This window comes from Leptosomus discolor, chromosome 11 (assembly GCF_034619465.1).
Source record: "Leptosomus discolor isolate bLepDis1 chromosome 11, bLepDis1.hap2, whole genome shotgun sequence".
NCBI classification, from domain to species: Eukaryota; Metazoa; Chordata; class Aves; order Leptosomiformes; family Leptosomidae; genus Leptosomus; species Leptosomus discolor.
In genome coordinates, this window is record NC_141401.1 from 23,129,720 (window position 1) to 23,156,559 (window position 26,840).

Here is a 26,840-nt window from a genome sequence, read left to right on the forward strand (position 1 = left end):
CAGAAGTGCACTTTGTGCGATGGGTGAAATCTTAGCATAGCACTTTGTGTAGATGGTACATCAAAGTGCTGAAAAGAAGGGTTCATTTTGCAGGAACAACTATTTTGATTACGCTGACACACAAGAAGAGATGATATAAGTTCAGCAACATTCTGGCAGTTTCCTTATCATTAGATGTTTAATTAGGTGAAAGAAGCTTTTTTTGTTTTATCTGGTACATCTGAAAATAGTCCCTTTACTAAAAGAAAAAAGTACAACTTGTGTAACCGCAACTCACTGCATTCAATGCACAAAGCTGCACACCTTAGGTGTAACACAGGGTTATATTGCTCTGTGTATGTATGTATTCTTTGATACTTAGCTCCCATGAACTCTGTTTACTTGAGCGGCAGCTTAATGGAGCCTACAAGATGATAATCTTTGCAAAATTACCCAATGGTCACATATTCCAGAGCAAAATGACATTTTATGAAGGACCACGATTGCCCGTCTATGTGCTGAGTCGCTGAGCGTCTCAGCCAAAAGTGTGTGCAAGCAGACTATTTTCTATGAGCTGACTGCAAACCTGATTGCCTCTCTGCATTTCATTCGCCTCGTGGTTTTCAGAAAGCCTTTTTATGGCACAGATACTTCCCGCAAGCTGACAGGACACGCTTCCTTGGGACAAAAGAGACAACAGCAAAAATTATACACTGTATGTCAAGATTGGCTGCAATGAGATATTCGGATGAAAATCTGAATTTACAAATACTGGATTCCAGAGTTGTTTATGCCGCACTTTCTCCATATCATTCTTTGGTCAAGAATCTAAGGTATAGAATATGATCACAAATCTGAAAGTTATCTTCATCATACATGGGAATAAGACTGTGAAAGATTCATGAACTCAAATGGAAAGTTTTCTAATGAGCATTTCTGTTTCTAACAGCTTTATATCAATTAAAAAGCCCAATGAAGGTGTACAGAAACAGCCCATGACACTATTGGCTGACAGTCATAAAGACTAACTTAAAATGTTAGGGGAAACACTTAATTTCACTTAGCCAAACAGCAGTAGTTCATCATGTCAGAAATATTTTCACGAGTCACCACATCAAAAAAATCTAAGGTTTGTCTCAATCCAAGGCAGCTTTTAGACGACAGGACTTCTCCCTTCCTGCGGCTTCCAGCACACAAACCGATGTGACTAGTATCACAACCAACAGCCTTTGCTTCCCAGTGCCCCATTCTCTCTTCTACATTCTCTCCACCAAAGCAGTGAGAAGAAAAGAATACACAGCGAGGCCCAAACATGGCTCTTCATCAGGAGCAGGACACCTCAATCACTCTTATATCACATCACTGGGAGTGACTGAACATAGATTATTAAAACTGTTTTTCAACTCAGAAAACAGGCACCTTAGAAACAGATGCATAGTCGAGTATCACTAATTTACAAGCAATATGCTGTAATAAACAGCTGAATAAGCAGAGGTGTTTATTTTTTCCCTTAGCCTTATTTACACATTTGAAAGACTCCTCAGCTAAAGGCTAGAGAATGTGCAGATAATGCAAAAACTTTCATCTGCACTGCACAGCACATGCTGTTTGCTTTTAGCAAGTTCCCAGGCTGAGTACAGTAATTGCAGAAATGAAAAATCACCACCTAAATTCAGCTCTAAGTCTGGAGCCATTCTTGAGTGGCAGAAAAGGAGTGATACGTGAATAGATCTGCAGGATGAAACGCTGACTAAAAAAAAAAAGACAAGAATGTTGTAATAACTGATGAAAACCTGAAGAATGTCCATAGCTAAGATCTTTTTACAGATACTCGGCTACTACGCTCATACTGCTGGCTGATACCAAGAGAACAGCCTATTATAAAGCACAAAAGCCTGCGTCCTTTGGTGGTTGTTTCAGAAACTGGTGACATATCCAGACTAGGTCTGGACAAAGTACTTTGGTATGGTGGTCGTTAAGCAATAGTGCAGAGACAAGACATTAGGCAAGATACCAGTTCACCAAAGTAACTGCCCTACAGGAAAGAGACCTCGCCAATGCCAACAATCACTTCTTTATACCAGCAAAGGCTCTTTACCTTTCTGGTAAATCTGTCTCACTGACAGCTGCAGTCGTTGAAGACTTAAAGAGCTAGACACTAGTGGCACTCTGGTAGGTAATGTATTTTAAAATCCACACCAAATGAGCAAAGTGTAACTTCAAGAGTTTATGAATTAAATATAAAGGCACTTTTTGGCAGTCAAGTGTATATATATTTGCTGCCTGAGGACAGGAAGTTAGTTAAAAGTACAACTGAGAGCTTAACAGTGACTCTAATTTATTGTGAATGGACTGAAGTAATTAAAAATATACGTTAGAATGCTAAGAAACTAAATGGGTTTTCAAGGGTCTGGTTCTTTGCGAAGTAATTTTTCTCATGTGCATGTGTCATTGATTTAGTCATCTAATTTAAGGCAGTCCAAAATACCAAGTAAGAGTAAGCATTCAGAAAACAATGCAGCAGCTGCATCCATACTGGTCAAATATCTCCAGTAAGTGCCTGTGATTGATTTAGTTTTCATTAATTTCACAATACTAAGGCTGGTATGTTCCTTAAATAATTATCTGATGAGCAGGTGCAAAGAATAGTATCATTAAATATTAATGCTTTAAAAAGATCATGGTTTTACAACAAACATTTTAAAAAAAGATAACTGCACAATAACTGTAACTGAAAGGGTGTGAGATTTAACCATAGTCTTGGTACTCAGCAATATAAAAAGCCATCTCTAAGAAGCGAAAACCTGCTGTAGTCAAAATAGTAACACTGTTCAAGCTTCATCCCGTCCGAAGACCAACATTGCCGCTCTGAGCAGAAGAGCATTTGTTATCTGTGTCCTAGGAACCCTGACTGTCTGTTTGCCACACGTGTACAGGATGCACAACAGGCTGTTTTGTAATAGGTGTAGACACAGAGCCGGGCCTGAACCACCACATTGCAATTGTAGTAATTATCTTTGCAGTTCTCATCTGTGGAGAAAAAGGAAGAGAGAAGAAACTGAAGAAAACAGTATTAGCGTAACAAATATCCAACCCCCTTTCTTGTGACCATGTAAAATCCCTTGGACCGGTATTTAAACGCCCATTGTCAGGTTAAAATAGGCTGCCTAGGGAAGTAAGTTAGATTATTCAGGATTTTCTTCACTTTATATAAAGATACATAAAACTGTGGAAGAAATGTACCTATCCCCATGTATACTGTTGGACAAAGCTTTGGGGGGTTTTGTTGCTCGGTTTTTTAACCACAAAATTTGTCTGGAATGAAGATGGTAGGAAAGTCTCTAGTGTTCTTCACTTAGGTACCTGTCCACTTGAGTGTTAGGTTCACAGGTACTGGTCTCCTGCGGCAGTGTACAGATGGCACCAGAATCTGCAAATGGTTTTTTCAAGTACTGACAAATCTAAGCACTGGAAAACAGTAAACCATCTCTCTCCTTACAAATATTACAAATGGTTTAAAATAACTAGATTAAAAAAGACAAAAGTAGGTGTTCCTAACATTTCCCATTTTTCTAAGCTGTTAGGTTGTGGTCTGTTTACAGTTTGGAAGTTTTCATTTACAACCAACAGGGTTAGAAATACTTTTTAAGTGACGATTAAGATTTTCATATGATTACAGAAACTGAGGTGTTAAGAAAAAGACTGAATGACAAAACACTAATAGCAGATGTAAAAATGAGCAATTCTGTACAAACCAACCAACACCACAAATACCCTAAATTTTTAAAATAATATTGGTACACCCGGTTTTTTAGTTATCTTCGATTATGTTGAAGAATAATTCTCAACTGAAAATTGTTGTAGAACATGAGTTAAAGCTGTTTCTAAATACTTGCATCTTCCTTTCCCTAGTCATTCGCATTACTGTTAAAATCAAATCTGTATGAAATGAGTAATTCCAATGCCAAATTATGTGTATGTGTGTATTTACTATATATAAAAGAAAATTGCTTAATTGCCCTTAATATCTCAGTGTAATGTTATTGGTTCTTAGAGAACCTGTTACCAAATACGGTATATCATACATTATCCTTTTTTTGTTCTCTCCACTGAAAGAAACCTTCGGGAATGCAAGGAGGCTGCATAAAAAACACTCTGTATGTACCATTGTCACAGAAGCAGATTTCTCACATTCTCATCAACTTAAAAGTAAACCGGTTGCTTACTTGTTACAAGGAAAACACTTTTAGAAATCAGAAATTAAAACCTACTTTTACACCATAGAAGAGATGTATTTTGTGTAAAAATAAACCCCTGAACTTGGTAAGGAAAATATACTCTAAAACCTCTGCAAGATTATGAAATATTTTCTCCACTAGATGGAGTTCCATAGTTAAAATGGAAGCTTCCTCTTCCTTACCTATTTCAGGGATACAATCTTGTGTGTTACATGGTTCTTTTTCTTCAGGTTTAAGCTGTGGATCACACTGAGTACTGGCTGTCATGTCATCTGAGAGACATCGTACCTCTCGAACCCGAAATCCTCCTTCACAGGACTTGGAACACTAAAACACAAAAGCTGAAGTTCATGAAGACCATATGAGATGTGCAAATACAGAAAGATAAAAGTGGGAACCCTGAAGACAGACCCAGGTATTGCGGTAGCCTTTTACTAACTTCACCACTTCTGCTGGTTTTTGTTTTCTAACTATAAAGTCCTTAACATAGAGGTGCAATTTCATGGAAAGGTTCGAAAACAGTTTTGACCACCGGGGCAACAACCGGACGAGTAACCATGGCAGACACTGCGCAACTGCAGGCGTGCTAGAACCCTTCCCCTTCTGAATTTATTAGTTACCTTCGTGTTTCTCTAATCAGTCTTGTTCTTCTCTGCTGCTTTGTACATATCTCCCAAATGTACCCTTCCCACAGTGTTCACAGTTCTGACTTTAAGAACTTCCTGCATTGAACTTTACCTTGACTGCACGGCAGCCCTCCACTGCCCTTTTGCCTCCATTTACATACAATCAGGAATAATTTTAATTGCCTATTTCTGTGCTCCTTCGAAGCCTGTTATGAAGCCAGAGACTATTGTACTTGCTTCTCACGGTATTTTCAAAGCAAATTATTACACATTTCTGCCGATACTCAAGCAAATCCCCTATTGACTTCAAGAATTTCACCTGAGCGAGGTCTTTGAGATTTGTCTCACTGTCCAGTTTGACCTAAATGCTCACAAACTTAATTAAACCTGCGTCATTTATAATGATTAAAACCTTAACAGCCCCAAACTAGCAAGAAAGTTTTCCTTCTGACTTTTTTGGCATAACTGTTTCTTTTCCTAACATTGCAAAACCAAATTATCACTATCATAAAATCAGAGATTGTAGCAAACTAACAAAAGTACTCTCAAGAATATATTTGTAAATTGCCCTTTCATCTTTAAGTACAACCTTTCCTTACTTTAGAAAAGATACAGCCCTGTGGCAACAGTGTGGGTTTTTATATAACTACTTGTTACATGTCTGTATAGACTATTATAATTTTCCCACGTCCAACATTTAGCATTTAGTAAAATGGAAAACCAAAATAATTTCTCTCTCTCATGTCATGTGGATGAGGTATTTCCAAAGGTTCCTGACCAAGAGAACTCAAACTGAAGGCATCTGAGGTGCTTCCACATTTCAGAGCTGTCATTCTGAATTTCATTTAAGGCTCGAGGAAGGGTGTAAGTTACTCCATTAGACATGATGTCATCTAAGTAGTTTTCAGACCACTTTTCATTCTAAGATGACCTTGGGCTTTCTGATTTTTATTTAGGAGAAAAAAATGTTATTTTTTGTAAAAATGCAGTAAGCTTCATCAGGTATAGGAAAGGATGGAAAGATAGATGAAACCAAAGAATTTTGCAGCACTGGTGAATGTAGCTGGTCCACTTCCAGGGGAAACTTCTCGTCAAGCTCTACAGTAACTTTGCTCTCAGTAAAGTTCGAAGTATTACAGTGAAGAGTTTACAGTAAAATATTATGGTAAAATATGGTATACAGTAAAATATTATGGTAAAACTGACTTCAAAACTGAATACATCCCTCATTCTTTATTAAATGTGTCTTCATTTTAATGAAACTAGAGGTCTGAAAAGAACTTCTTAGTGCACTACACAGTCTCATTAAGGGGCAAACCAACTTTATAAAACAGGAAGATTCTTGGAAGAGATCAGTAATGAAAAGACAACTATGCAGTATCTGATCCAGGTACTTCCAACTTCCCTAAGCTCCGCTGGGTACTAAGAGTTACCGTATCATCTCTGTGCAAGATTAAGCCAACTTCATGACCCGCGGTTTTATCCAAACAGTGTTCCTTTTCAATATGCACGGGAAAACGTGTATGAAACAAAACTAGACACAGAAAAGCATGATAGACTTACTGTGCTCCATTCTGTATGAAACCACTTAGACCCACAGGGTTTGAGGTAGCAGGATTGCTGGCTGGGAGGCTTCTCCAAATATGAACACTCATAGGGGTCCAAAACGTCGAAATTACCTTCGGTTTTCCTAACACAAATGACTTCTCTCTGTTGAGATCCACTGCCACATTCAGTAGAGCACTGTACCAGAGAACAGAAAAAAGTAGTGGAATTTGCTATTCTACTTATGTCCTTCAACGTGTTTCCAAAGTAACATGTTTCTCCATGTTGTTTCTGAAATAAACCAACACACACACCTACACACACATACCTGCATTTTAAATTAATATTCAAACAGGAAAATTTGCAAAGTTTTGCTTATTCCCTATTCTTGGACACATATCTAGTCACTAACATCCAAAATCCATTTCCTTACTTTTCTGCCTTCTTTCCTCAGTAAAATGAACTTAACTGTGTCTTTCCTTCCATTGCTGGCATATATATGACTTGAAGAGAAAGGAAAAGGGTAAAGTATTCCTTAAGTTCCTGCCATAGGGTTTTTATCTCTCAGAACCAGAACAGTAGCCTAGATAAACCTTGGGTTATTATTATTATTATTATTATTTGTATGTAATTCTAACCTAGTAGCCAGCAGGCCCAGTCAGGGACTAGGACAAGAAAATGCTGAAGGACACAGTAATGACTCAATTCATTGAGCGACTACTAACTCTAAGTCTACTACCCATAACTCAGGTATGACATATTTAATTTTTAATCTTAAAAATGGTTCCAGCAGTTAGAATTATACTTCTCTGCATGTTTATTCTACGTGGTACCACAGACTCAAAACGTATGTCTAATTATTTTTATGAAGAAGACGACACCCGACTGTAAGTGTGCCTTTGCACAAATCTAAAAGTGTAGTTTTACCTGTAGCTACAAAAGGAAACTGGTGTTTCTTTTTCTAACAGAGAGAGATGCATAAACAGCGTTACTGCTTCTTGCTGAAGCAGGATTGTGTGCACTGCACCGAACCTTTGAGGGTCATAAGGTCAGTTTTACAGCTTTACAAATCCCCACGTTCTGTGCGGTTTTTAGAAAACGCCTTGATCTGCCAGGGTGTTCTTCTCATGTTTGCAAGGATCTATGCGATACAGTACTGGTTCCAGTTGTGAAAAGCAAATTTGACTCACGTGAGCTCTTGCTGCCCGTTAAAGGTTACACATGCACACAGTACTGTTCCTGGCAGCTGTAAAAAGATTTTTAGAAGATGATTCCAGCAACGTATTGGTTTCTATATTGCGTAAAGGGCTATGACTTTCAAAGGCTTTTTCTAGCCTAAACCAATTAAATGTTATTAAAAGTGGGGATTTTTTTTTTAATATTTTGGGTGGAATTTATGATCCCTTTGCCAGATACCCACACAAACCTTGAGCTGAATGAAAACCTTGAGCTGAACACACCCAAATAAATTGTACAGGTAATAATGTGACTGGACTTCCTTTACCAGTGAACAGCTCTGTCGCTGCCCTCTCTTAGTGGTTCCTCCAAAAGACAGTATCTTAACGTTCAGCCTTAGCGCTAGCAGAGCACAGTACAGAAGGTCATCTACCGAAGGGCTCCTGCTCTGGTCTACTGACTGTCTGCTTTCATTTTGGTATTCAGAAGTCAGGTTTTGGCCCGTAGAATAGATGTCAGACATTTCTTTCAGATAACATACAGCAAAGACTTTGGTATGCATCAAACACTTCAATCTCATGCAAAGAAGGGAAGTTAATTAACTTAAAAGAACAGGAAATCGTGAAGGACAGAAACTTTCATCAAAGCGAAAAAACAGGACGTGCTGAAAAGTATTGAACATCAACTCAGCAAAATACAGAAAAAACAACCCCAAATATTCCACAGAGATGTAGAAACACCTTACGGCATACATCTCCAAGGCACAAAAGTACATTTTTAAAATCAAAATACCAGCAGAAAGCAAATACGTGTGTGAGATACAGAGCTTACCTGTGTCCAGCCCCCAGCAAACCACTCCACTTTACCAGCGCAGGGCTCATGATTGCAGGGAGTTGTTTCAGAGGGTCTGTTATTGCCACAGCCTTCCAGGGGCAAACTGCTGACGTGGTTCGTCATACAAACCACTGAACGCGTACGGACTCCGTCACCACATTCCGCAGAGCACTGGGGAGCAAAGGACAGAACATGTTCACCAGTCCGTCCTCCAGACTGCACAATGAAATAAGGAGAAGCAACAGGCGTGAAAATTAAATGAGTTTATGCCAAGTCGATTATTTTTACTCGGAATTCAGCTGTAGCAAACCATCTTACAGTTTCATATGTTTAAATACACCACAAGTAATACCTGCCCTTTACAGTCACAAATGGAAGAAACTGAAGGACTAGGGAAGAAAGAAATCTATTTTTTATAGCTTTTTATTTGCTTTCTTGCTTTTCCTTCCTTACTGCTGTCTGTAAATTCTTTCAGTTTTCGTTTTATTCATCTTTTTGCATACCAGTTAATAGATCCGAAAAGGGATAAATTCATTGAGCAGCTTTTCAGACAGCAGTCATACTTCAGCCTTTGGATTGGTCTACAAGTTTCTCCTCTGACCATTCAAGCTCTCAGCCAGGTGGACTCTTAGAGTGGTTAAAAGGACGAAGCTAGGACGATGCTGAGGGCTGTGGCACTGGCAGTAAAATGGCTGCAGAGCGCAACCTGCAACTTCTCCGTAGAACAAGTTGACAGAGTATGAGAGCACAATAAAATAGACAAATATAACATTTTTTGACAGGTGGTTTCAAAAGATTCAGGTAAATCCTCAGCAAATAACTGTAACTACCGCTAATTATTGCCCAAGCTGTTTCAATTGTAAGTTGCTAATTAGTTTTAGCAGAAGAGGTGGCTGTAGAAGTTCACGTAAATTCGATGTTGCTTCCTAATGATATGACTTCCCAGTAACTAACATTCACCATTCTCAACTTTGCACTGCTAAATTCTGAAAGCTCTTAGTAAGGAGTGATATGCAGATTCCTATGTCATATATTTGGAGATAGTATGCATGTCATCCATAAATCACGCGGGACAAATTCCATTTATGCCCTTACAGTTTGGCGATTCATCTACTTCAGCGGGAAAGTCTCCAATGTTCCACAGTGGTGGGAAGCATCAAACTATTGACATTTAAAAACCAGAAACGTGCCAAGGAAATAATAAATTCTTGTGTTAGACTGTGTTTTTATTGCATAATTCTTTCTTAATCTTTCCTTCCTTTCTTCTTCTTTTAAAATGCATTTGGCATTTCATGTCTAGACCATTAAAATAAAGAAAAAACCATGTGCAGCTCACTGAAAGGTATGTATACACTGAATTTAAACAATTACAAACAATTATATTACACATGCAAAGAAAACCACAAATAAGTATGGAGTATATGGGAGAAAAAGATACCTTTGATTGACATTTCAGATTTTATTTTTACCATACAATAAAATTAGTTAAGAGAAACTGTGTATTACTTCCACACTGAACACTGCATTCCTTGTGAACGAATGTAACTCTGTACTGGAACATTTTTTCGAATTTTATTGAATAAAAGTAAGAATGATTCAGAGAACTGGTAATGAGAGACAGAGTTGACCAATAGCTTGATTTGGCTCCCATTGACAATAATGTAAGGGTTCACATCCCGGAGTTCAGCCACAGAACAGCAGATGCCATGATAGCACCACTGTTAATAATGGGATTAACCAATACAGTCATTCATTTTCTCAGGAGAGAGACCAGTGACTGAATGTACAATTGGTTGCAAACGACTCTTCACTCACTTGCACCCAACAATACTGGTTATTGCTGTGAAACAGGCAGTCGTGTTACATTTTTGGCGCAGATATAGTACAGAAAAACATTTTTCCTATCAGCAAGGTGGTTTCTTTCACAAGTGTTCAACTAGAAGGGCAAAGCTGTACTGAAATGCAATCCCTAAAAAAGTGCTTCAATCATTTTTTTAACAAACAAAATATAATTTTGTAATAAATAGAAATTCATAATTTAAAGAGATGCTTATATACTCCACAGAAATAGGAAAAAATTCGGAATGCTTTCTTCCTCCATCTGCAAGATGGAATAATTAAGCTTCTCTTAAATGATGCCATAAGTCACATAACAAACCTTTTTTGTTGGTGGTGCACAACAAAATTTTCCACTTTCACACAGATACACTTACCTCCTCAGCAAACCAGAGCTGATGGCTAAGGAGGTCTTTTCAGAGTAAATTGGCAAAATCTTGAAAACACAAGCGTGATGTAAATTGTGCTAGTAGTGAACATTTTCCCGTTTATGTAAACTAAAACTAAACGAAACCATTTCAAACAGTCCACTCCTAGGTAAACTAACTGTTCAGCTGAGCCTCCCAGAATGGCCACCTTTCAGACCCGCTGTACAGAAATAAATGGTTTGGATGTTCATATTTTCTCCTCGGCCAGTATGTTCAATTACATTATGCACAGAGGACTACGCATATACTCTGGAACTACTTTTCTGAGTAATTTTCATTGGACAATCTAATTTGCTTTTCTGCTTCGCAAACCAGAGCTGGGAACAAGTTTCCTCTATAAAGTCATCCAGCAAACCTCCATAGTCTTACAGTTTTAAATGATTATGCATGAACTAGGCTTATATATCAAATAACAAAGGAAATACCAAATGGGGAGGTATAAGGTTGTCCCACCCTCTCCTGCAACATTTTACTATAGATTAACAACCCTCAAAGGATTTACAAAGCAAACTTACACCTGAATGTTTCTGTGTTAAGTATTTGGTTTTTCATGGTTTTTTCTTCCTTTCGGTAAAAATATTCCATGTGAAAGCCGTGCTTTCCAAAGCCCAAGGCAGGGAGGATGGAGTGTTTGGATAATGAATCCTCTCCCTTTGGTTTTCACAACTGACACACCCACTATTTTGAATTTTGTGCCATTGCTTTGTTGCGTTAATACACAGTAACGGCCATAACCTAGCACTGTATGACATGAGGGCCTTTCACAAGCTGCACCTTCTATATGCTGATCCTATTCTTAAAAGGTATTTCGTTTCACTGTCTTGTTTCCATTGGCAGAAATTCCTCAGAAACCTTAGTCTGTGGAACACCCTCCCTAGTTTTAAGGAGTCTGCCTTCTCTTCCTAAGGTCCTTCCCTCGTGAGTTCAGTTTCAGAAGCTTTCCAATCCCCTTAAAAACTAAAAATAAAAACCCATCCCTAATCTAGTGCTCTGATAGCTCTCAGAAAACAGCTGTAACAGCAGTCCCGGAAAATAAGGCTAGTTCCTGCAAACTTGGAAAACTGCAAGCAGAAGCCTGAATTTTTGTCACAGCCACAGGGCATGGTAAAGCAAAAAAGCCCTCTACCAGACCAGTGCCAGTTCCCTTTCCCTAATGTGCCAGCCCTACTCATTACCCTCAAATGGGGCAACAGACCACAAGAAAGAGGCAGCAGGAAATCTCCCAGAACTCGAGAGTCCTTTCACCCAGGTCTCAGCATCATTGCTAGCCTTAATTAGATTTTTAAATAACAACCGATTGAGTTCCAGTAAAACCCCATTTGTGCAGGATTTCTGTCTACCACACTTTAACCTTCAGCATCTTAATTATTCCCTGCAAGACAGTAAATTCTTGTTATGAATCATCCTCCTGATGTTACACTACTGCAAAAAATAAAGATCTGCGTTCGAAATGCATTTATGAAACTCCTTAGCCTTATTTGACCTACTCTGAGAAAAACCCTTTCAGAAGGGATTTTGGAAGGATTATGTAACCTTTGTTTTTCCAATAATAAACTAAGAATTGTATTTCAGAAGCTCACTTCTGCCGCAGTTCCAAGAGCAGGGACAGATTTTCAAAGGACAGAAAGAGTTGAGAGCAGCCTTGATTTCTCAAAAAAAAAAAAAAAAAAAAAAAAAAAGAAAAAAGAGGGGGGAGGTAAAAGGAGGGCTGTAGTCAGAAATATCCTTACGTATTGCCAACACACTGTCTGATATCTGGATTTAAATAATTGCCCTTTAGAGTGCATTTATGCATGCAGCAGATGCTGGAGCAGAAGTCAAACTGTCTCTGTATTTAGTCCATGGTGTTCTTCCGAGGTAACAAAAGTTTTGAAATATGGTCTTAGAATTTTTGGGCATTTCAGCTGGATCATGATTGCTTTTACATACGCACTGTTTCCTTGTATGCAGGTGGTAACACTGTTGGTACTTACCTATTACTTACTAACGCTCTCTGAAGTAACATCAGGGACCAGACTTCTTCACTACTCTGTCTCATACAATAACTATCACTTGCCTTGAGAGCTGTAAGGACTTCTCAGGGCCTGAGTGCGCCCACATGCAGACCTGGCTCTGACCTGCCTCACTGGGGGCATCCCCCCACACCCCTGCCCATGGCCCGGGGTCTCCATTTATCCTCAGCCCTGATCCCTCAGTCCCTGCCTGAGCTCCACCAGCGACATGCCTGTCCCCAGCCACAGCCTGGGCACGGGCCTCACCGATCCCTCGCCCTTGGGCTCCCTTCCCAGCCTGCCCCTGCCCCTGCCTTGTTACCACGGCCCTGCCCCAGCATCGCTGGGCTGTGTCCAGCCCTGGGTACTGCCACCTGAGCTGTGCACTGATTCCCCAGCTTGACCTTGGATCTGCCTCATCACCATGATCCTGCCTGATGATCCGGACTCTCTTTTGCCCCCCTCTGCCACCGCTGAGCCTGCCCTGCTGACCTAACAGGGATGCTTAGCTGGCAAGGTTTCTCCCTGCCGTGCAGACTTCCATATGCTGCTTTTCATCTAAAGCAGCTGAACTGTGGCAAAGAGAGATCAGTTCTAGAAAGAAAAACAGAAATGTCTGTAGGTCTTGGCCACCCTTCTATCAATGTCTCCCTCGAAACTCTCCTGGTTATATGTTTCATTCCAAATAATGAAGTGACTGACGTATTTATACAATGCAAAGCTTCTATTTCCATATGAAATCAATAGAAAGGGGTATTTTATTTTGCATTTTATACTGAAAACAAATAAACAGTGATCATCAAAAATAACAAAACGCCTGCACAAGCTCCATGGTGCTCTCTTTTCCTTTCTCTTTTTTTTTTTTTTTTTTTTTTTTTTCCAGGATCCAGGAGATTTTATGTGAGCTGTCCAGATTTAAATAAAAAACAGTGAAAGAAGAGTGTGAGCTACAATATTGATTGGTGGTTCTAGATTTGACTGGTCAACAAACCCACGTGTTCCTGTTAGGTAATGCTTTAGGATCGTAAGGAATCAAGCGCTGACTTTTACGAAGCATACTGCAGGTCTCTAATGGAAGACACTACAGAAGCATTGCTCTTACTTCTTTTAATGAAGAGTGAATCCAGAGCCATGTGTTTGATCTGTTTTGATTTTGTTCTCTGATGTGCAGCATTTTTTCTTTCTTCCCAAGATTTTATTTTGGCCTCAGAATCTCATTAACATCTCACAGTTGTTTGTATTTTGGCTTCTTTTCTAAGTATGCTCAAAACACAAAATGGGAAACAAACGAACAGAGGAGATGGCAATGAGGAATAAACAAAAATGCGAGAGGGGAATGCTCCAGTTAGCCTGGAAGGAAGCACTGGTGAGTCTCCCATTGCTGTAAATCAGGAGAATGCAGTTTCCTGCTTCTGACCCATAGCAGAAGTAAACTTTCCAGCAATTAGAGCTGTCAAAGAATCAGTCATGTGAAATGTTTGCAAGAAACTCATCTGCTCCTGTCAATCCAATTCTGTTGCTAAGTTCAGTAGGGTTCACTAGCTTTACCCTGCTGATTAATGGATGCAGATTGGTGGAACTCTGCCGTTTTAACACACTGTAACATCCTAAGAGAATTGAGACAGGAAGCCATCCTTCTACAAATGTGAGTGAAAATAACACAAAAGTTTATCCAGATTCACTATAATCAAAAGGGTTTAAAGATCATGTAGAAGACAAAGCCATGAAATTTAAGCTAATTCTCTTATTTTTACACAAGATAGAGCAATAAATGTAGACAGGCACATACAAAGTAAGATGAGTCTCACTTTGTTGCTGAAGACTTTTAGCCTGTAATCTTTTCCATTGAAATGGGTAAAAATTTCTCTCAAGATTGAGCCTGGGGGATTTCAGAATATGGTGTTTCAGTCCACTTCAAAGACAAATAACAGAGCACATACTTCTCAGAAAATGAGGGTTTGTTTCTTAAGGATGAATTGCTTTCCTTCCTTCCTTCCTTCCTTTACGTGTTCCACCAGTGTGCACATGGTAGCCACGAGACTCATAAGCTTTGCAGGTAAAAGTGTGTGTGTGTAACGTACGTACAGTGGACGCTGATGCCTGTTTATCAAAATAACTCAAAGCAAAAACTGTATTGTTTTAGGAACAGAGAGGGTTTTCTAATTATTTAAGATTAATTATATGTATAAAGAATCAGTCTGTGTGGAAACTGAATCCAAGAAGGTCAATGCCATGTGGGGAAACAGGTGGGCCATAAAATACATAAATGTATGTTGTGGGAAAACAAGAGGGGAGAACATGGCGAGAAGTCAGCCAAGTGTTATTTACAGAGTAAAGCTACATCCAGCTCACCCTGGGAAGGAGACCGTGGCTCCTACACACAACTCTGGATGTACTCTGCAGGTTTTTAAGGGCACATATGTTGTATTGCAGAAGTTACATTTAGGAAAATCTAATGATAAAGTCTTCCAATTCAGAACCACAGAAACTATTAATGAAGCTGAAGGTAGCTAGCATGATTTTGCATCAATTAAAACTTTGCAAGGTTTCAGTAAAATAAGAAAACTCAAAATCTTTGCACCAATCCTAAATTAGATCCTATCCTTTTCTTAAAACTCAGATGTGACTATTCATCTCTTTCTCTCCCTGTGTTAAAGAATACCCTTGTGAAATTCTGCACAAATATCTATCACAGTTATCAAATCCTGTTGTCCAGCAAAGACAATTGTAATTTTTATGTTAGTGTGCCTTTTCTTGACATTTTGCTAATTAGCCAAGCCTATACTGTAATGCCCCGTGCATCGCATAAATCCGGACATGGACGTTTGATATATTCCTTGCTGAAAGAGAAAGTAAGTGCCTAACTGATCTCTGACAGGCCTCTGGAAATGTCCACTTGCTGCGTGTGCAACAGCACACGTTAAACATTTGCAAAATGGGTTCAGAACAGTACAGGCCAGGCCTTCTACTATGGCTGTAACCAAGTCTGAACTCAACCATTTCAAAGTTCCAACGGTCTCAAAAGTTATGATAGGTTCTTTTACCTCTTATTTCTAGACACAGCTGAAATGTCAAAATACAATGGGAAAGACTGTTCTGTGGTATTTCCAGCCGGGACTTGAAGCAGGCATGTAATAAATCTCACAAAGAAGGTCTGTTCTGGTGAGATTTCCACCACAGTTTTGTGGACTCAAGGGGTTTGAACAAGCTTTCTTTAAGCATTTGAACTTTTGGCTGCTTATCTGAACCATTAGTGGCTGCCCATCGCTGAGCTACGCTTATTGCTGAGGTGTGGCTTGGCTTAAAGTGTTTTTTAAAGAACTGGGGAAACAACACACGCAAAGTCCATAGGCCTGGGAATGCCCATTTCCATTCCAGGACAGAATTCTCCTCTTGTCTTTCAACAGAAACACACTCCTCTATGAAGAAAGAGACTTCTGATCCTAAAAAGCAACCCTTGAAAGGCACAATCGGAAAGCTAATGGCCAAAGGCCTGACTTTGCAAAGCTACTGACTACTCCTACATTCCACTGACTGCCACTGGAACCACTGTCACTAGGCATCTCTGAACATCCACGTCGCAAGGTCACATTAGAAGATTCTACACATTCTAGCTCAAATCCGCTTTTCTCCTGAAATAAGCTGTTCCTTCCATTCTCTGTGAATCAAACTCCAAACCCACTGCTGGCAGAAGTGGTGGTGAATAATGCCAACTACAGTAGCAAGCATTTGGAAGAAATTAATTTGTACACTTATGTAAGCAGAGAAGGTAACAAAATCCATTCTTTACTCTCTGATCCTAAAATGTTTGTGGTAAGAAAAAACTCCAACATTTTCCACATTACCTGCTTTACTGTTATGTCTCATTTAATACGTATAAATAAGCATAATAACATTCTACAGTCATAACCTTCAGCTACAAAACCTACTTTTAACTCTGCAGAGGACAAAATATCAGTATAGAATAATGAAGGAAGCATTGAAGCTAAGTCTCCACTGGAAGGTATGTGCTTTATGCAGTGGAACTGCACGAGCTGATAGCAGCTGGGCCAGCTTTTTCTAGAAAGACATCTTTGAGGGTCTCTTACTTGAAAAACATCACTGTAATAGCACTGTACAAAGAACAGCTCTACAAGCTAGAAAAATAAAATAAAAGGCACTGCCATTTCCCCTTCAGCAAAAACTTTGCCATTTACACCAATAACTATACTTTACGTGGTAACTTCCTGACCATGCTATGCAAAAGTGAACACTGAGTGGGTAACAACTGAAAAAAAAGTATGAATGACAACAGCAAAGATTTATTAGTGTATCATTTATTTTTTCTTTATAAAATCTGAGTTGTCTGGAAGCTGAAAATTTTGCAGGCCTTTAATTGCAGCAAGAGTCTGATCAGCCTTTTTAAAATGATGTGACATCCAGGTACCTGTCCTCCTTCTCTGCATCTAAAACATTCCTAGCTTTCAGAGATACTACCACAAAATGAAGTTATGAATGTAATCTTACAGCTCCAATGGAAAATTGTATTATTTGCCTGCCAAAACAACCAGTCAAAGAAAAGCGAGATGCAATCAGGACTCTACAGACGGAAGGGTCCATTTGTCTTCAGAGGAAATTGATAGGCAAGCGTTCACAAGAGGGACCAAAATACCAGGCTTTTCTTAGCCCACATTTGTAAGCCTTTTAATAAAAACAACTGAACAACAACTCTGAGCCCAATCACCACTGTTTTTATTGCTTTCCTGCAGAGAATCTAACCCACTGGAATTAAAAAACACATCCATGTTCACAAAGTACAAACGCCTGACTGGATCAGCCTTGCCTTTTTTATGAGTTTATGAAGTTGTTCCCCTCTTTTCACAGCTATAGGACAATTGTTTTATGGCCCACACATCAGGCCTCAAACCTCCATCCCTTAAAAAACAGGAGGGAAACTTTTCGAGTGAATCTTGAGACTCGGGGCTAAGCAAGCCGAATAATAAATCTCAGCACACTCAATATTTTGGGAAGTCCAACACAGCCAATTCTAAATCCAGATGTTTGGCCATGTACCCACACGCGTGCCCTTTCCATGCTTTCTTGTATCTAACACAAACTCAAGATGCCCTTGGGATCATTATTATTTTGTTTGGTCTTGCCTGTTTGACAGATCAAGGATAAACATGGAAAATAAGATCGCTCCTTCTATGTCTGCACAGGTGCGTATTTTTTTAATTCTGGTGCAGCGAAGTTGTTTTAGAAGATTTGGCAGCGCAAAGACAATGAGAAGCCTTACCCTGTCACTCCACTCTGAAAGGAACCAGCTCTTAGCACAGGGACCCATGTCGCAGTTCTCAATATCATTTGGCCGCAGCTTCATGTTACACTCCTCATCGTCAACAACGTCTCCAAGGTTGCTGACACATTTCACGTCTCGGGTCCTCTGCCCCACTCCACAAGGCACTGAACACTGTAACAAAAGGGACGCTGCATCAGGACTCTATGCAAGAACTGCAGTGGTTTATCAGGGAGCTGGGAACGTACAGCTCATTCATTTCTGCCAAGAAATACAGGACTAATCTAGATTGCTAGGAATAGGGAATAAAAACGCATTAGTAGTTTTAAATCATATTCTCCGTCTCTGGTATTCTACAGCACACTATGCAGGTATCTTCGGAAAACATAAAATTAAACCCTATCTTCACCAGGCCATGCTGCACCTTATCAAAATCAACAGCTGGTATTTGAATAGCAGGCTGGCATTTCCTGCATCATTTTGATCTTGACCTATAAGCAGATATGAAGCAAGAGAAATGCAAAGAAACACAACTTCTGAATCCCTCTTACAAGTAAAGGCCACCTTCTTCAACCTCAGAGAACACTTGGCAGCTTTTGATATCTCTGCCTGACGATGCGAAGCGTCCAGATCATGAAGCAAGTTGGGAACATAATGTTCTGCTGTGTACACATGAAATGTTTTGATGGGTCCTGTAAACACCCTAGAATTAAGGGGAAAATCTCTGGGCATCTGAAGATTAGACTGCAGCACCTGCACACAAGGGTACCTAGCAGAGCTTCCAAAGGCAGCCTCATGGTTTTTCCTTGCTTTTGAATGCTTAATCATATCTACTATATTTAGATGTCCAAGTCATTTATCCCGTAAAATATACACCCTACAGCAAGACACCTCACAGGCTCCATCTTCAGACTGCAGCTATCTCTTCAACTGTTCACTTTAGAACACTGCCAAAACCCAAACTAGATGTGTGAAATCAGACAGCAAAACACTAACAAAACCAAATACCCCGTTCCTTATGTCATAAAGGGGGTTACTCTCGAAGTCAAGTCTGCTCACTCCAAACTTAAAATTACCACAATGCCATTTTTTCTAATCAGATTTAGAACAAAGTTTTTGACATTTGTTTGTGAGAAAAAACGGTAAGCACATTAAAATCTTAAGATGGGCTTACTGTTAAGATCACAGACCTGTCTCCAAAGTGAAAACCTAACTGTACTTCAGTAAGCACAAACACAAACTTCTACTGAAACCAGTTTGCAAACTCAATTGCTTCTTTCTTTATGATGAACCTTGCTCACGACAAGAATTTTAATTTTACTTCCAAGAAGAAATTAATCACAGAATTTTATTAGAATCACACTTATATTCAACGAGCCACATTTTCTAAAGCATTTGTTTTGCTTGATTCACCATATGCAGTAAACCTCTAAAGACTCTGTCACTAAAATACTTCTCAAAATGCAACACCACACAAAACCAGCTCCCCTTTCTCATCATCAACACAACAAGATACTAAAACCTTTACCTGTAATAGAAATTTTACTGTCCTTTAACTCTAGATGGATTTTAATTCATCATGAGTAATGAATTAAAACCAACATATCTTTACATTTGTCTGTCTAGGTATTTCTAATTTTTTTATCAGGAATATATCCTATCAGAACTACTTCATGACTAGGAAGTTAACAGTGCCACCCTCAGCCTTAGAAACAGAGCGACTGAGGGAGTTAAGTCACATAGGCTTTACCGGGGGGGGAAGACCCCCAATAAAGGCACACGAAGTCTGACGTGTGACTCCTTAGCCTGCTGTGACTGAGTGGGTGGGAAGCCGTGCTGCTACTGCCTGTGCAGCTAGCCCACGCACACGGTGTGCTGCTGGGGGGATTAGGAGCAAGGAAGCACCTCTGTAGAAAGGAAAACCCACATAATTCAGCAACTCTGAATTTTTTCTGCTTTGTTTCATGGGTAACTGAAAGAGATTTGTTTATCACTACACCTAATATGTAGATCGGGTTATTTTTGTCTTTCACACGATGGCCATGAAAGTATCTAGGGTGGTTGTAAGGTTGGCTGAACCTTTTGTAAGCAACACAGAAATTAAAGCTCCAAACTGTACTGTGCACGTTTATCTGAAAGGCTTGGCATAGCCTCAAACCAACTGCAGTAACAGCAACTACTGACTCTATCCTTGATACATACCTAAGTTTAAATAACTCCTGGAACTAAACTCGACATGCTGTGAGAAAAAGCAGTAAGTTTGCCGCCACAGGCAAACCTGTCAGGACTCTCCCAGTTTTAAATACTTCACATAGTATTTAAAAAAGAGCACTGCTCAGAAATCCTCTGTACCCACACATCTGCGTGTTTTGTACTATTCAATCACTCGTTTTCAGCTCCTTTCTGGTTACGAACAGTAAACTTTAATGGTCATAATCAAGCAGGGGTTTCTTGAACTAAGATTCACAAATGTCCAAGGCTTTTCACATTCCATTTCCCTGTTTTAAACAAAAAAAAGTCTGCATGTTTGATTAGTGATACCTGGAAGAAACTTTATTCTTTTCTGAGGTTTTATGCCCCACACGAATCAATTGCACTTACTGAAGTCCACTCTGTCCTAATCTGCCATTCACTGCAGATCTTCAGCTGGCAAGTGCTGGTCGTCTCTGGCTTCTCCAGGTGATGGCAGCGGTACTGCTGAACTGTCAAGGTACGATTGGCATACATCTGCCGGCATAAGATCTGCCGATGCTGCATACCAAGGCCGCATGTTTTACTGCACTCAGACCACTCCCCTATATCCCAGCTGAAGGAAAAAAAAAAGAGGACGTGTTCTCTCAGTGAAGGTTTCTCTGATACTATTCTTAACAGAGCTCAAATGATATGATTCTGATGCTGGTACGGAATCTTACAAAATAACACTGAAGCCTCTGCCTGTGTAACGTAATCCTTTGTGAAGACAGTCTTATAAACTCGTTACCAACCTACCCGTAGTGGTTGATAATGCATACAGATTGCACTACTCGTGGTTACAAGACATATCACAAACATTAATTAAACCACCAAAAGCTGTTAGCTTTTTTAAAGAATCTATCTATAATATCTATCACTGCTCTAATGACACTTCCCAAAAGTTTAAGATGTGTTGTATTTTTCTGAAGCAAAGGCTCTAAGAAAGGACAGTGCCACAAAAATCATGTAACGCATCCAGACATTCATTCACCAGTAAAACTGAATAAGCAATGAATAAATACATTTAATTTTAGAGATGGAAAATATCCCTAGATATATTCTTCTCATTCCAAGATTTCACTGTATTTATTTAATCACTTTTGTATAAACATGTAATTTTTTGCCTTTCAGTTTTCATTTCAAGCATGAAGACATGCACAAATAAGGAAAGCATTTGAACTGTTCACACATTTTATTTTGGAACTCTTGTGGAAAGTAAGCAAAATCTCTATTCTTTTTAATAACTATTTGCACGTCTTTGTTTATATTCTTGATATTATCCTGTGTAAACAAATAAAGCTGAATTAATATGAGTTGTTAGAAAGAAAAAGGTGGGAAAAATGCTTGGTGAGAGAAGACATCTCCAAGTAAATGGCTTCAGAAGTTTGTGAGTATCTAAATATGCACTAGGAAATTGCTCGTAAGGCATCTCTAACACTGTGACAGCACTTTCACCATTAGAAACTTTGTGAGAGAAGGAGGGGCCACTTGTTGCTCAGAAGAGACCTGAAGAATGTAACCACCAGAAAGATGGAAAAAACAGCTGTTGACGTGAAATAAAATTGCTATAACGGCAACTGGGTTTAACCCTTTCTCTGCTTGGTGTACACCCTGGGTGTATTCACTGTTTTTTTTTTTTTAATTTACTATTTGAAAGAGGTTGCTTAGCCAATTGTGAGTCACAGCCTCCTGACGGCAAGTGTCTTTTCAGAAGGAAATCGCACCTGAGCTTGTTGTGTAGTGCGCTGGGAACAATGACTGCCACGTCAGAAGCCAGTCTTTGAGCTGAAGAGGACTAGATGACCTGTGGGGGTCCCTTCCAGCCCAATGCATTCTATGATTATGAATTCCAGGAAAGAGAGGTGATGTTTGTGAGGGGGCTGTAGTGAGCACTATCGGCCTCATCGTTAAATATGACACCACAGAAGAAACAGGGGGGTACTTCAGCACACTGGTCCAATGTGGAGTGATCCAACCTGCAGAGGCTCTTCCTTAGACAGGTATATGCAGAAGCCTGTCACTGGAAAAAAATGTACCCATAGAGAGACCACGTAGAGTGTGCATGCCTGAACAACCACACAAATTTTGAGAAATTACTACACTCACTTGTTGCCAACTTCCCTTTTGTCTTCTCTGAATGCTCCTGCTCCCTGTGAAGGGGAAGAAGGCCACCAACAGCTAAGGAAAAAATATCCACTACACTTCACGACACAAGTGCGTAGTACTTAGAAGTTCAAACTGGTTTCCTAGTTAGAATAGCCTCTTTCACATGCAAAACCTCAGTGACATTGGCTTATTTCACTTGACTTAAATTGTAGTATCTTACAAAGCTGGACACGGGAAGAGGTTGCAGGCCTCCTCTTCTGGAATGGGTTTGGTGCTGCTGTCACAGTAACTCTCAGATACCTCCTCGTGAGTGATTCTGTTGACACAGTGGAAAACTGGGTACTGTGACCCTGAAATGAAGAAGAAAATTACGTGATGCATTGCAAAAGACTCCGCAATCATAACAGTAGCATCCAACACAGATGCAGAAAGGAAAAGCTTAACTTAACAACAAGAAATACAGACTAAGATTTTATCCAAAATTTCCAAATGTAAGCGAGAGCTGAATGCTATACTGTTTTACACTGGAGTATTAAGGGAAGTCCTCAGTATATAGAAAGTATAGCATGGCATTGTAGGAAAGGCTGAGAAAACATGCTTCTTGGTCTTCATGAGATCTTCATAGTGCAGAGAGTACAAACATTAAGTATTCAGGCAATTAAAAAAAATACAGCCAAGCTGCCAGAACACAGGCGTGAGAGGAGGAAAAATCTAGCCTTCTTACTTTAGAGTTACATGGTGAGTAAACAGGAGAGTATTATCCACTTTAGCTGGTTTTGAAAAGATTCCTAAGATAAAGCTTACAGCTTAAACATTACTGTAGACTACAGACTCACTAAAAATTCTCCAGATTCAATGCTCAGTCTTTAAATTTTCATGCTAGAGCAGAAAGACAGAACTCCACTTCTATTACTATTGCAAATTGACTACCAAAATGATGCCAAAAAGCAAGGTGCTAATGTGCCTACTTGTATTCCGTAAGTAAAAAGTTGGGAGTACGTTAACAAGTTGCCTGACACAGGTGATCAAGGAGCCAACCAGGAAAGGTGCTCTGCTAGACCTGATACATAAAAACGAGGAAGAACAAGTCAGGGATGTGAAAATCAGGGACAGCTTTGGCTGCACTGACTATGAAATGGTGGAGTTCAGGATTCTAAGAGGAGTGAGCAGGGCAAAAAGCAGGACCACAACCCTGAAATTCAGAAGAGCAGACCCAGACCTCTTCAGAGATCTGTTTGGAAGAATCCCATGGGATAAAGACCTAGAGAGAAAAGGGGTCGAGGAGAGTTGGTTGATACTCAGAGATCACCTCCTCCAAGCTCAAGAAAGGCCTGCCTCAACAAGTAGGAAATCAAGCAAAAGTGGCAGGAGGCCTGCATGGATAAGCAAGGAGCTCCTAACCAAACTAAGACATACAAGACATACAAGTACAAGAGGTGTAAGAAAGGGCAGGTGATCCCAAAGGAGTACAGAGATGCTTTTCTTTTGAATTTAACTTGATAAGAACACACACATTCTCCAAATAATGGGAAAAGAGATGCTAATTTTTGACAGTTCTCTTATTAAATTTCACGAAGTAAATTTAAGCTGTATAGGACACTGAAAGATATCCTTTGGATTTTCTTTTCCTACAATTTTGCTATCATTTTGACTCAGATTTCATTAATACCACTGCCAATAGCTACTAAATCGCTGAAGAAATGGCAAGAACTATGTTCAAGTGTCCATAAGGTCCACAGGAAATGCAACCAAGATTTCTATGATGTAAAGGAACCCTGATGTGCTCCTGCAACTGCATTATAAATTACCTCATTTGGAAACTAAAATTCACCACATATATGATAATCCAGACACTCAGCAGGTGATACACACTGATTGCTGCTAAACAATAATCAGGTGCAATTATGGATTCTGCCCTTATGACTTGTACTAAAGACACATAGTGTATTTAAATGCCAACCAAAATAATTCTGGTTTACATTCCTTCCTTTTCTCCACAAAAAGGCTGACTTCAAAGTCTTCTGTCTTTTATAGGCTGTATTTTAGCTCTAACACTTAAGCAGTAATTTCTCCAATCAAAAAAGTTTTCTCACTATACTGGGAAGCAATTTTGACTGGTATCAACATTGCCGTACTTTCGAAGTGCTATCTGTAGCTATAACATGGACACTCATCTGGCCTTGAGCCAAATTCGCCAAGTGTCCTCTCAGACTAATGACAAAGTAAATGTTCTTAGTGGATATGAACTGGTGGCAGTCAGCTGAGTTCCCTCACTGGTACATCTTTATTTCAAAGCTCTACTGTTGTTTAGGTATGGTGATGGCTACATATAGTACAAAATATTTCATTTTTACTATCAAAAAAACCTTATTCCAAATATTTATTTGTGCTATGCATTATTGAATCTGCGGTCATTGTGAATGTCTTACAGCAAACATTAACCTGGCAAGCTCAAAGTAGTGTATCCATCACATCCCAAAAGCTCACTCATTACCAGTCCTTTTCCATCCCTCTTCCTTCCCATTTCCCCCCTACGAAAACCTCAGTTTTCTGAAGTCACATTATTACTGTTCCAGCAACATCCAATGAGGCAAAGATATGGCTGATGGAATCCCTGTGAAACCTTTCCATAAAGATCAGAAAACTGTTGACAAAGACACAAAAAGCACTGGGAGTGTATCTGACAAAGCTGGAGGTGCCAAATGGAAGGATAAAGCATGCCAAAGAATTCTGAGAAAAGCATCTGTGTATCAATGATGTGAAAGAGCAACTTGCCATAAAATCCTGAAATACTTTCAGAGGCAAATGCCAATATATTCCCTTTTAATTCACACAGTTTGTATTTAATATTTTTAATTTTGTTGTTTCTACTGATTTAAATATAAGCACTCATAATAGTACTAACGTGTCTTTTGCTTGTAAGAGAACAGAAAACACCAGGTCCAGCAATGCTTTGTGCGTACAAGAGCTGCCGAACAGTCACACTGCTTCCTCCTTCCATGCTTCTCCTCTCCCATGCTGGAACCCTCCTGTGTGTCACCTGTTTTCTGTGCATGGAGTATGTATGAAGCACTCACCTTTCCCACATGTAGCAGTGCACTCAGTTTTTCCAATCTGTTTCCAGTTGTGTTCTCGGCTTTGTCTTGGTGGTTGCACAGCAGGCACCTGGTTCTCTGGCTGATGAGAAGGAAATCTTCCTGGCTGAATAACTGGAAAAGTTCCAGCTGACTGTCCAGTGAGAGCATCTGTCTCCCTATGCAAATCCTTATCCTCTTGATTTGTACTTTCTGGCATTCCTAACTGACCGTTCAAGGGCTCCCCTGATGATGGACAATAACAAAAACGTAAAATAATGAGCCCCACTTACAAATATAAGCCTATGTTTTCATCCACTAATAATGACAACTGGAGTATCATTAAACTTGAAAGCAGCTTTAATCTGCTATGCAGAGACCTCCTAATAATGTCCTGCAAAGATTATGTTGTTTTAAATTAAGATAAGCAAGTCTCAGCCAGCAAATACATTAAAAACTGAAGAATCTCTAAACACACTGGACAGTTAATGCATCCAGTGTCAAAATTTCCCAAAGCTTTTTTTTTTGTACCATCCTCTGTATTCTGTGCCTCCTCATGTCGCAGCACAGCTGCTCCTCGTCATGAACTGACTGCAAACTCGCTTAGAAAGTTGTCAAGGCAAGTCACGAACATTAAAAGTCGGCCCAGACTTGCTTGCAAATTTTCTACTGTCCTTCAGAACTTCATACCAGTACACATAGCACATATCCACAGCTCGGTCAGGAGCACAAGCTGTCCAGGCTCTAGCTTGGGAAGGCAACAGTTTTGTGTTTGATCCTCTCCAGCTGGGAGAGGAAAGAGAAACTGCAAAGGGTTGTTTAAAACTATCTCAAACTCTGAAGAGAAAAATCATGTTCCATTTCATTTCTGAGGTGGTTACAACTCTCCAGCTCATGCAAAGCCATGGTTAACATCTTAACAACAAAATTGTTACTGAAATTAGAAATATGTGATCAGATTCCCTGCTAGAGTATAAATAATCCCTGCCAGTATTAATTCACTGAAGTTACCAAATCTATGTAGACTTCTCCTTTAACATGTAGGGTGAAATTCTGGGCCTCTCCCACATCCATGGCAGCATCAACACTGAATTTAATGGCATGAATTTCTCCATTAGCTTATTGGGTAACAAAATGGGTTTAATAATAAGAAACAGTGGCATTTTACCTGGCCTCCTGTGAGCAAGCAACTGAGGACTAATGACATTGTCTCCTGGAATGATATACTCGTAGTGTATACCTGGGTTAGGCTGCTGGTGTATCATCTAAAAAGAAAAACAGCCATATGTTCACTTCTTCTACTTGTTCCATTACTAACACTTAAATATGTAACTGATCAACTACATAACCTTACTTATCATTGGTCAGGATAGAAACAGTGGTCAATGACTGCAAAAAATGCAAAAAAAAAAAAAAAGACGTTTCTGGAAAAAGAAGAAAATACAGGTTACTATGTTTGCAAATGGAGAGCTTGTGATGGCAGAGAAATTGTTTCTCTAA

The 26,840-nt window shown here is 39.5% G+C and overlaps 1 protein-coding gene across 2 annotated transcripts in view; it reads right to left on the reverse strand.

Moving 5' to 3' along the window:
- Nucleotides 1–2,866: 2,866 nt before the first annotated feature.
- Nucleotides 2,867–26,840, reverse strand: part of THSD4 (thrombospondin type 1 domain containing 4) — a 292,380-nt gene continuing 268,406 nt past the window's right edge. For both annotated transcript variants that reach the window (XM_086471614.1, XM_086471615.1), the window contains 9 exons: nucleotides 26,509–26,605; nucleotides 25,344–25,586; nucleotides 22,487–22,616; nucleotides 20,530–20,734; nucleotides 17,929–18,102; nucleotides 8,396–8,569; nucleotides 6,407–6,586; nucleotides 4,400–4,544; nucleotides 2,867–3,009 (listed from right to left, as the gene is read on the reverse strand). In XM_086471614.1, the coding sequence (XP_086327740.1) occupies nucleotides 2,867–3,009; nucleotides 4,400–4,544; nucleotides 6,407–6,586; nucleotides 8,396–8,569; nucleotides 17,929–18,102; nucleotides 20,530–20,734; nucleotides 22,487–22,616; nucleotides 25,344–25,586; nucleotides 26,509–26,605 (1,491 nt within the window). The remainder of the gene's footprint in view (nucleotides 3,010–4,399; nucleotides 4,545–6,406; nucleotides 6,587–8,395; nucleotides 8,570–17,928; nucleotides 18,103–20,529; nucleotides 20,735–22,486; nucleotides 22,617–25,343; nucleotides 25,587–26,508; nucleotides 26,606–26,840) is intronic.